The sequence below is a fragment of the Talpa occidentalis genome, unplaced genomic scaffold (genome assembly GCF_014898055.3).
Source record: "Talpa occidentalis isolate TD23 unplaced genomic scaffold, MPIMG_talOcc4v2.1 talOcc4.9, whole genome shotgun sequence".
NCBI classification, from domain to species: Eukaryota; Metazoa; Chordata; class Mammalia; order Eulipotyphla; family Talpidae; genus Talpa; species Talpa occidentalis.
The window spans coordinates 95,239,369-95,250,195 of NW_023605305.1; the positions used below are offsets into that span (position 1 = coordinate 95,239,369).

The 10,827-nt window shown below is 37.5% G+C and overlaps 1 protein-coding gene across 6 annotated transcripts in view; it reads left to right on the forward strand.

Annotated features, from left to right (window-relative positions):
• CCDC18 (coiled-coil domain containing 18) overlaps positions 1–4,928 on the forward strand; it is a 90,692-nt gene extending 85,764 nt beyond the window's left edge. For all 6 annotated transcript variants that reach the window (XM_054691754.1, XM_054691753.1, XM_037501211.2 and 3 more), the window contains one exon: positions 4,785–4,928. In XM_054691754.1, the coding sequence (XP_054547729.1) occupies positions 4,785–4,799 (15 nt within the window). In that variant the 3' untranslated portion in view covers positions 4,800–4,928. The remainder of the gene's footprint in view (positions 1–4,784) is intronic.
• Positions 4,929–10,827: the final 5,899 nt, after the last annotated feature.

A 10,827-nucleotide genomic window follows, 5' to 3' on the forward strand; every position in this document is an offset into this window, starting at 1 on the left:
TGGTGAATTCTCTCTCTCTCTCTCTCTCTCACACACACACACACACACACACACACACACACACACCCTCACCGCCCCCCACCGTGCTTCTGACTGTACCCAGTGCTTGTATAAATAAATAAATAAATAAATCTTTTTTTTAAAAAAAAGTGGGATCAGCTGAGAATGGAAGAAATGGAAACACCAAGAATTGGCAACTCTTTTACTATAGAGTAGAGCAGAGAAATGAGGGGGATGTTATATCGAGGGAGAGTTTTTTGTTTTGTTTTTTAGGATAAGAGTTAAAACAGCATTTTGTACGTTGGTGGGAACTATCCAGTAGGCAGGGAAGCTGATAATTCAGGACAGAGAGTAAACAGTGTAAAATTCTTTAGGTAGGCTAAAGGAGAGAAGTAGGATTGGCCTAGGAGATAAGAAAGGGCAGTTAACCCACTGTAGTGGGAAAGAAAGCAGGATATATGGATACAGAAATACATGAATGGAAGATTTGGTGTTAGGGGAAGGATTTCTTTATTGATTGCCTTTGTTTTCTTAGTGTAATAAGAAGCAAGGTTATCAGCTAGGGCTGGGTAAATTATTGGAGGTTTAAGAACAAGGAAGGATATGAAATATGGGGAGAGTAAAAAAATATAATTGGACTAGATTGAGTAGGGCTGCCAGCGAACAGTTTTGTTATGTGAAAAAGCCCTGCAAAACCCAGACATCTGGCATCATTTATCCTTATCTAGTATATACCAGCAGCAGCATATCCCTTTCTCTCCCCATCCTAGTGACGACCAAAATATGCTTGGCAAAACAGAAATTAGTATATGTAGGATAAATTTGATAAATACAGTGACAGATTGGGATCATAATAATACGTAGCATATACTATATTCCAGGCACTATTCTAAAGGTTTTTCACAAATTAGCACATTTAATCCTTATTATAAACTCTCCAACAGGTAATATACTATCGTAATAGTACCAAACAGCTTTTCTATTCTAATGAGTACTGTTGTTATCCCCATTATATGTGTAAGGAAACTGAATCTCTGTTTTTAACCACAGTTAGTTATTGTACTGTTTACGTAATTGCACTTACATTTTCTTCGTTACTGACTAATTACATAGTTTGGCCTTGCAATTGCTTAGTCATTTAGGAATTAATAGGGTAGGATTTAAAAGTTATTGCATGACTGATAGAATGAGTTCTCAGTCTATAGGTCACTAGAATAGATAGGTGCATTTGAATTTTCAAGTCATTTTAGCTATTCTATTGCCATGGAAGGCTGGCACCAAATTAAAATATAAAAAAATATTATAGCTGATTCTTAAGAAAGTCCAGGCAAAGTTAAATTCTGTACATGTAGAGTTTTTTGTATTGCTAGTGATACTCTATGGGGTTTAACTGTGTTATTCACAGTTGATACTTCATAACTTGAAGTTTACATGCAATTCATAGCTCATAGCTTATGAGTCTCAATTGTGTTACCTGTTTTGGCTTAATTTTGTCAGGGATAGAAGGGAGAGGCTCTTTGGTTTGCTTGGAACTCCATTCAGTGCTCCATTTCTGTCTCCTCTGGGACAATGCTTTACTCAGCTCATCTGCGGGTTTTCTTCAGTTCTCTGATAGCCATTACTTGCATGTTATACCTTAATTTTAAAGGGAAGTTGACTGAAGACATTTTCTCAATGCTTTTCCTGTACGGACTCTTTTCTCTCTCTCTCTCTCTTTCTAATTTCAACATTTTTTTTAATGCACTGTGAGAAAGTTCAGAGCTAAGACTGCTATTGTGGAAAGAAATTTTGTCTTGCTACGGGTTTATTGTTTAACTACCTTCATGGCCATTTACATATATGTTGCGTTTTAAGTTGCTCCACTTTGTAAAATTTGACAAGGCCATTTTATTTTTATTATTTTTTTAAAGACTTACTTATTTCTGCATACAAGAGCTGGGGTACAGGCCAGAGATGCAGGGGGTGAGAAGATCCACCAGAAACAGAGTGGGGAACAGAACAGGCAGATTGACTGAAATATACCATGTGGTTTTTTTCCCTGGCCGACTAGGGATCGAACTCGTGCTGCAGAGGCTGCAGATTGCTTCATATTGCAGTGTTAAATGGAGGTAGAAAGCAGTGAGATCAAAGTTCTCTTGATCTCTAAGCCCTGAAATCAGCGTGTGTCTGGTCCTTAACTTATTTCACTCACCACTAATTTGTGACATTGCTTTACTCTGACTTAAAAGTAGGATTTTAAAGTTCTTTTAAACCAAGGAAACTGTTGTGTAAGTGAAATGTTATAAAGAAATACAAATATCTCAATGAGATACAAAGATCATTAATCTGGGGCCTCCCTGGTGGCACAAGGGGTTAAGCACCGCACTATGAAGCTTCTACAGCAGCTTCTACAGCACAAGTTCAATCCCTGTCTGGCCAGGGAGCAACCCACATGGCGTGGCATACCTCGCCTGTCTTGTCCGCTGCTCCCCTCAGCAGTGTAGTTTGGTTGGTCTGCCTGTTCTGCTCCCTGCTCTGTCTCTGGTGAATCCTCTCACCCCCCATATCTCTGGCCTGTACCCCAGCTCTTGTATGCAGAAATAAATAAATCTTTAAAAAATAAAAATAAATAAATAACAGATCATTAATCTGAGAGTACCCTTGTGTCTGACATTTACCCAGTTACTTGCTCATCCTGTTTGATGGCTACTCATGCAAAGACTTCAGAACAGCCCTGGATTAAGGAAAATAAGCACAACTTTAAGGACACCAAAGGAAGGGAAGCACTAGTGTTTTTCACCATGGTTATGTTGCATGTAGGTCTTTCACTGCCACATTTCACTGTAGTAAATTTTTTCTGATTGTTTTTATCTACCATGTTCCAATTTAATCTGCATTAAGAAATCTTTTTGTTGGTATGGTGAATGGCTAAAGTTTAAAAATTTATTTAAAGATGTCATCAGTTATTACATTTTTTTTGACTCTTGGTATGAGTTTTACTTCTATAGATTGTAAAACCAGCTAGCTGATTTGTGTAAAAACACATTTAATTTAACTCAGCTGATTTAATTTAATTTAACTGATTTATGTAAAACCCTTCAGTTTTTTACTTTAAACAACAGAAAGGGCCAGAGGGCATCATTGTTAGATTGTTCTTAGGTTATCGGATTGATCTTAATCTAGCTCTCTTTTGGAATGTGCAGAATTTAAGTCCACTGATACCAGAAAGAACATAGAAATTGGTATATGAGAAGTGCTTATTAATAAGTGTTAGCTCCCTTTCTTATATTATAGTCCAAATACTGATTTGCTCATGATTAACTATGTTTACAATGCATTCACAAAAGTCTTTAACATAGCAGTTATTTGCTCTCAGGCTCTAACAGAAGCTTTAGAATTTACAAAAAATTACACTTGCACAAAATTTTGAACACAATTTCAAGGAGTTCACAGACTTCAAGAATTCCTATTTTAGATTAGAACAGAAGTGCTATGAATACTGATTAATTAGCTACTTCACAGTTTAAGATAACAAGTATTCTTTAAATCCATCTTAATTCAAAAAAAGGAAAAGTAGTTACAAATATGGTCTGTGTTCCATATAATAAGATAAAAAATAAGAACTGAGAAAATAAGCTGTAGGGAATAAAGACAGAAAAATCAAGATGAAGCAGGGGTACAGGTAAACAGCTAGAGACATGAAAACATTTTTAAATTCATGGCCCAAGTAAAGACCAAGTATGACAAGAGTATTTGACCTATATGTTTACAACCTCCTAGACTATTCCCCTTACTTTTCTATTTTTCTGTTGTGCTATGTCTGTATGCAATTATTTCTTATCTTTTTCCTCTCCTGCTCCTTTTTTGGTCTCTTCTCTTTTTTAATTAACTTTTTTTATGTAACCATTTGTGTTTATTGTGCCTTCAGTTACACCATAAGGTGAACCAGTGTCTAAATACCTTTTTATTGTGTGCCTTTTTAGTTTTTAAAATCAGTGTAGTTTAACTTTACACTTCCTCAAAACACATTGTGTTCATGTGGTTAATTTTTTTTTAAGATTTTATTTATTTAAATATTTAAATATTTATTTATTTATTTATACAAGCACTGGGTCAGTCAGAAACCCCGGAGGGTGAGAGAATTCACCAGAGCCAGAGCAGGTAGCAGAACAGGCAGAAGGACCGAAGTACACTGCTGAGGGGAGCCGCAGGCGTGGCAGGAGAGGTCTGTGCACCAAGTGGGACCCTCGCCAGCGGCCGGGGATCGAACCAGCACTGCAGAGGCTGTGGGCAGCTTCTCAGCCCAGCGCTCAACCGCTGTGCCAACAGGGGAGGCCCCATGTGGTTAATTATTGATTTAATTTTGTTTCATATTCTTTCAGTTGAATAAATATTTCCCACTTTTGTCTTAAATATTACTCCCTAGTTGGAGCTGGGATTATGCTAAGCAAAATAAGTCAGAAGGAAAAAGATTAAATATTAGAGGATTTCACTTTTATGGGGAATATAGTGAAAATGAACAAAAGGTCAAGAAAAGACAAAACTTGTAAACTGACCATAGATCTGAGGCATCCAGCAAGGGAAGGCTAGGGAGGAGCACAAGGAACTAAGGTGATGGATCACAGGAGCAATGGTGGTGAAATCTACGGGGCTACCCCTGAGTGGAGCAATCAGTTACTGTACAAAAATGAACAACAATGTAAGAAAGTAAATAAATTTTATTCCCTGTTGTTATAGTATACTTTCAGTGCTAAAGTCACGATAAGAATATTTCAATATTAATCTGTTATTTTGCATTATTCCAGGGAGAAAATTTGTAATTAAAAGAAGTTGTTGATGTGATGAAAAATGGAACTTTTGGTATTGTAGCACGTTTACTTATTTGATATAACTCATACTTCAGAGAAATTGTTATTGTATTGCTTGTGAATAAATTTTGTAGTTCAATATTTTTAAAGAAAGCTTTTTGTTATAAAACATACTTTTTAAAAATTAATTCATTTTATTTATTATTTTGGTTTAAACTTGCCACTTGTCTTTATTTGCTAAGTAAAAATTATTGCTAGAGTGCTTAATAAGTACATGAATAATTTAATTTTTAGTAGGACACTGTATTATTTGTTTTTCTAGTAATACTTTATTTATTTATTTATTTATTTATTTTGTGGGACCTTCGCCAGGGGCCGGGGATCGAACTGGCACTGCAGAGGCTGCGGGCAGCCTCGCAACCCAGCACTCAACCGCTGCGCCACCAGAGGAGGCCCAATACTTTAAAAATAACTTGTATGAATTTAGAAATTATGTTGCCACAGGTTCATAATTGCATTTCTGAGAGCTCATTTTTGTTACATGTTTAAACACTATTCTAAATTCTTTATATTTACTAACTCCTTTAATCCACATAAAATCTTGTGAACTAGACACTATTATATTAAGTCAAATTAGTTGAATTTGTTCAAATCTGTATTGCTACTGAATTTTGGGGGTTCTTATTTCTTAAATTACTAGAAAATGGGGGTTAAATTCACCCTATAAATGTGGGTTTTTCTGTTTCTCCCTGTAGTTCGGTTAGTTTTTACTTTGTGTTTCTGTCTCTTATTTGGTATATACACATTTAGGATATGTTTTCTCGTTTAAAGGAGCTACACCAGAGATAAACATATTTCTTTATCTCTGGCAATAGTCCCTTTTTATGGAAGTATAATTTGTCAGACATTATTGTAATCCTGAACCATTTTTTTGCTTACTGTTTGCCTGCTATATCTTTGTTTTATCCTTTTTTCTTTCAACCTGTTGGTGGCTTGCATTTAAAGTGTCTCATCTGTTTCTGATCAAAAATTACTCTTCTTTTGGATACTCTTCCCTATGTGAAACTTTTTTTTGAAAAAAAAAAAAGATTTATTTATTTATTTATACAAGCACTGGGTACAGTCAGAAGCGCGGGAGGGTGAGAGAATTCACCAGAGCCAGAGTGGGGAACAGAACAGGCAGACTGACAACATACACTGCTAAGGGGAGCAGCGGGCGTGGCAGGAGAGGTTTGTGTGCCATGTGGGACCCTCGCCAGAGGCCAGGGATTGAACTGGCACTGCAGAGGCTGCAGGCAGCTTTGCAGCCCAGCACTCAACTGCTGCACCCCTCTCTATTTGCTTTTAAGATTTTTCTTTCGGGCCTCCCCGGTGGTGCAGCAGTTGAGCGCTGGGTTGCGAAGCTGCCTGCAGCCTCTGCAGCGCCGGTTCAATCCCCAGCTGCTCCCTGGCCACCGGAGGAGGGTCCCACATGGCTCGCAGACCTTTCCTGCCGCCCGCTGTGCCCCTCAGCAGTGTACTTCAGTCTGCCTGCTCTGCTCCCCGCTCTGGCTCTGGTGAATTCTCTCACCCTCCCACGCTTCTGACTGTACCCAGTGCTTGCATAAATAAATAAAAATAAATCTTAAAAAATTTTTTTTTTCTTTCAATCACTAGTTTTCATTTTCAACTATATACCTAAGTATGATTTTTTTTCTGTTTATCCTGCTTAGGATTTGTGAGCAGACAGGATCTATAAATTTTACCAAATTTTGGATATTTTCAATCATATATATATATTTTTTTTTTTGTGGGACCCTTGCCGGTGGCCGGGGATGAACCAGCACTGCAGAGGCTGCGGGCAGCCTCGCAGCCCAGTGCTCAACAGCTGTGCCACCAGGAGAGGCCCTTTAATCATAATTTTTAAAAACTTTTTTCCTGCCTTTTTAATACTGTCTCACAAGTTTTGGGTCTCTGTCCATATTTATTCAATCATTTTTCCTTTTCTTCAGACTAGATATTTTCTGTTAATCTGTCTTCAAGTTAATTGACTTTTTTGTTACTTCCAGTATTCTTTTAAGGTACTTACGGTTTTGAATTTCAGATACTATGCTTTTTGGTTCTAGAATTTGTTCTCTGATAACATTTTTCTTTTTGTCTGCTGAGATTCTTTTCCTGTTCACTTTGTAGATACTTTCCCAAAAAATATTTAAAATAGTTGCTTGACAGTCCATGAATCTTCATAGTGGATATAAAGGAGGGTGACAAAAAAGAGAGAAAAGGGGAAAAAAAAATACTTGCTTTGTTCATGCATTGCCCCCCTGAACTCAGAAAATGTCTTTACAGCGATTATTTAGAATTCTTTGTTAGGTATGTCACTTATTTCCAGTTCATTGGCGTCATTTTTTTTTTAATTTATCTTGTTCTTTTGCTTGAGGAATGCTGAGCCCCATGATCTCCCAGCACTAGCTGATTTCCTCGGGTGCCCATCAAAAATGGTGTGGTGCTAGATGTTTGTCTAAATTCCTTTCAGAAAGAAGCTAGAGACTTGACTTTATCAATACAGTGGGCTAGGGGTAGAAGATACAGAAAATTCTCACATACTCTTTCATATTCCTAGATGATTACTAATTATGAGCCCTATCAACAATCAGGTGCAAGCTGTTTAGAAGCCCAACTATTCAGAAGCAACTGGAAAAGTATGAAGTCAAATACCTTCCAGAGATTTTTTTTTTTGCCTAGTCTCTCCATACTGAGCCTAGGAAGATAGCTATGGGAGGTACTCCCACTTTTTTTTAAAACTGCCCCTTCCTCCCACCCACTCCCTATATCTACTACCTATTTTTCAGTCTACCCATTTTTCAGTTGGGGGTTCCTTGCATTTTATTGTTATTGAACTGTAGCAGGTCTTTGTGTTAAAAAAGCCTTTTAGTTTAACATAGTCCTAGGGAAGTTGCAAATTCTGAGCCCTATTGGCCTGAGAGCTAGGTGATTTGTGAACCAGTCTCTCAAGTGGCAGCTATAAAGTTGGGGTGCCAAATATGCGAACTGGCTTCTTTCAGGAGAAACTGGAGACTTGGTTTTATTCTTCCAACAAACGGGGTTAAAAGGCAGGAGTAACATCCAAAAGCTCTTTCAGGCTCCAGGTTGAATCCTAGTCAGGTCCTCGGTGATATAATGTGATTAGAAGCCATGCCTTTGGGCATTAGTTGGGAAAGTATACAGTCTAACCTCTTCCAGAGAGAAACTGGATTTTTACCTCCTCCCCCTGAGTTGAGCCCAGGGCTAGTGCTGTGATAAAGACAATATTCTTGAGCTCTAAGATCTAAATGAAATTGTCTTGCTAGGATTTAGACTATCTTGGCACAACATATGACCTTTTTATTCTTTTATATTTTTCCCTTTTGGGACAGGAATGTCTATCACATCAGTCCCACCATTGTATTTTGGAAACACATAATTTGTCTAGTTTCACAGGTTCTCAGCTGAATAGGAGAATTGTGCCTTATACTCAAGTTGTGCCCTATCTGATTTAGATATCTTGGAGGTGGAATTGATACTGGAATACGTTAAGATTTTGGGGGCTATTCAGAAAGGGTGAATTATTTTACATGCAAGATGGATATTAATTTGGGGCTGGTGTAGTGGGTAGAATGTTACGGGTTGAATTGTGTCCTCCAAAATTCATTGGTTGATGCTCTAACTACCCCAGTATGACTGTATTTGGAGGTAGGGCCTTTAGGGGTAATTAAGATTGAATTAGGTTACAAAGGTCAGGCTCTAACCTAATAGGACTAGTGTCCTTACAAGAAGATGAGATACCACAAGAGCATATTAAAAAGGCTGTGTGAGGACACAGCAAAGGCAGCTAGACATCTACAAGCCAGGGAAAGAAATCTCACCAGAAATCAACTTTACTGTGGTTTGAAATACCAACCTCCAGAATTGTAGAAATACATTTCTGTTGTTTAAGGCACCAAGTCTGCGGTTCTTCGTTATGGCAACCCTAGCTGACTAGTATAGATGGAAATGGAGAGTGATTGCTACTAGGTACAAGGTTTCTTTGGAATGATGAAAATGTTCTAGAATTGATTGTGGTAATGTTTGTAGGGCTTTGTTAATGCTATAAAACATTTAATTATATACTTACAATGAGTAAGTTGTATGACTTTATCTTTATAAAACTTTTTAAAAGTCAATGTAAGTCATATTAAAAAACTGAAAAATAAAAATCACAATCATCAATAGATGCAGAAAAAGCATTTGACAAATCCAGAATTCTTTCCTTATTTAAAAAATAATGCTAGAAAAAATATTTGCAAATCATTATTTGATAAGGGATCATTAAGGGTACATAAAGAACTTAAAGCTCAACAACAAAACAGCTCAATTTAAAAAATGGGCAAAGGATTTGAATAGATATTTCTTCAAAAAAGTTATATAAATAACTAATGAGCATATGAAAAGAAGCTCACTAATCATTAGTGAAATACAAATCAAAGCCAAACTGAGATTTTGTGGTTTGTGGTGTTATTGCTTTGGCAATGTATTCCTACAAAGTGCTTCATCTACAAGGAAATTCATGGAAAGAATTTTGACAAGTATTCTAGAATCCAAGTGTCTGATATCTTTTTTTTTAAATTTATTTATACAAGCACTGGGTACAGTCAGAAGCTTGGGAGGGTGAGAGAATTCACCAAAGTCAGGGCGGTGAGCAGAGCAGACAGACTGACGAAGTACACTGCTGAGGGGAGCAGCGGGCGGCAGGAGAGGTCTGCGTGCCATGTGGGACCCTCACCCAGCCGGGGATTGAACCGGCACTGCAGCGGCTGCGGGCAGCTTCTCAACCCAGCACTCAACCGCTGCACCACCGGGGAGGTCCCTGTCTGATATCTTTAAGATCATAAAGTTGTCTATGACTTCCAGCAATTTTGTAAAGTAAATCTTGGTAAACAAAGATTTAACATTAACTTTTTCTCCCTAATCCCTCTAGAATTTTTGAAACTTAATATTTTTATTTTCATAGCAATAAGACTCTACTTTGTTTACATATGTGCTTGCAGGTAAAATCTGATGACAGCAACAAAACAGATTTAAAAGAGCCTGTGTGGTTAATCTTGCTATATCTATGCAAATATCAAACAAGTTTATTGAAACTAGACTTCTTTTGCCAACAAGTTAATTCTACTATAATTATATGTAATAGAAATGAGGATAATTATAGAAAGAAAAATTATGTTTGCACCTTTATAGATACTAGATTCTAATCTGTTGTCACTGATGTTTTGTTATAACCTATAGCCAGACTTGCCCTGAATTCTTCTAGTGTCCTCAAATGTAGCTATCATTCTCTAAACTAACATTTCTAATTTTTTCCTGATTAAAGGCAGCATTTTTACTCCCTCGATTCCAAATCAAGCCATTGCTAAAAGGAGATGACCTCTCAGACTGTTGTATTTGCTGCTTTGCTGATTATTCTGTAATTCATCACAAACTTCTCCCTGATTTCCAATACTTCATTTACTCTAAAACAAATTCAGCCTCTGTTGTATCAAAGTCCCTCGCTCTCAGTGTGCATTTCCTGTCTCTGGTTAACAACCCCAAACACAAGGAAAGTTCTTTGCAAAGAAAGGGACACAAGACAAGGGTAACCAGAATAAAACTGCCTTGGGGTCTCCCTGGTGGTGCAAGGGATTTAGATACAACCTATGAAGCAGACTGCAGCCACTGCAGCATGAATTCGATCCCCTGGCCAGGGAGCTACCCATATGGTGCAGCAGACCTCTCCTGACTCACCCATTGCTCCTCTCAGCAGTGTATTTCAGTCCATCTGCCTGTTCTGTTCCCCACTCTGGTGAATCCTCTCACTCCCCGCACCTCTGGCCTGTACCCCAGTTCTTGCGTGCATAAATAAATAAATCTTTGGAAAAAAAACTGCCTTGTAGACCACAGACCCTAAAAATACACACACACACACACACACATACTAGATACCAATTCATGTTCATTAGAATGACTAATACTTAATGCAAACAAACAAAAGGCAGAAAATAACATGTTG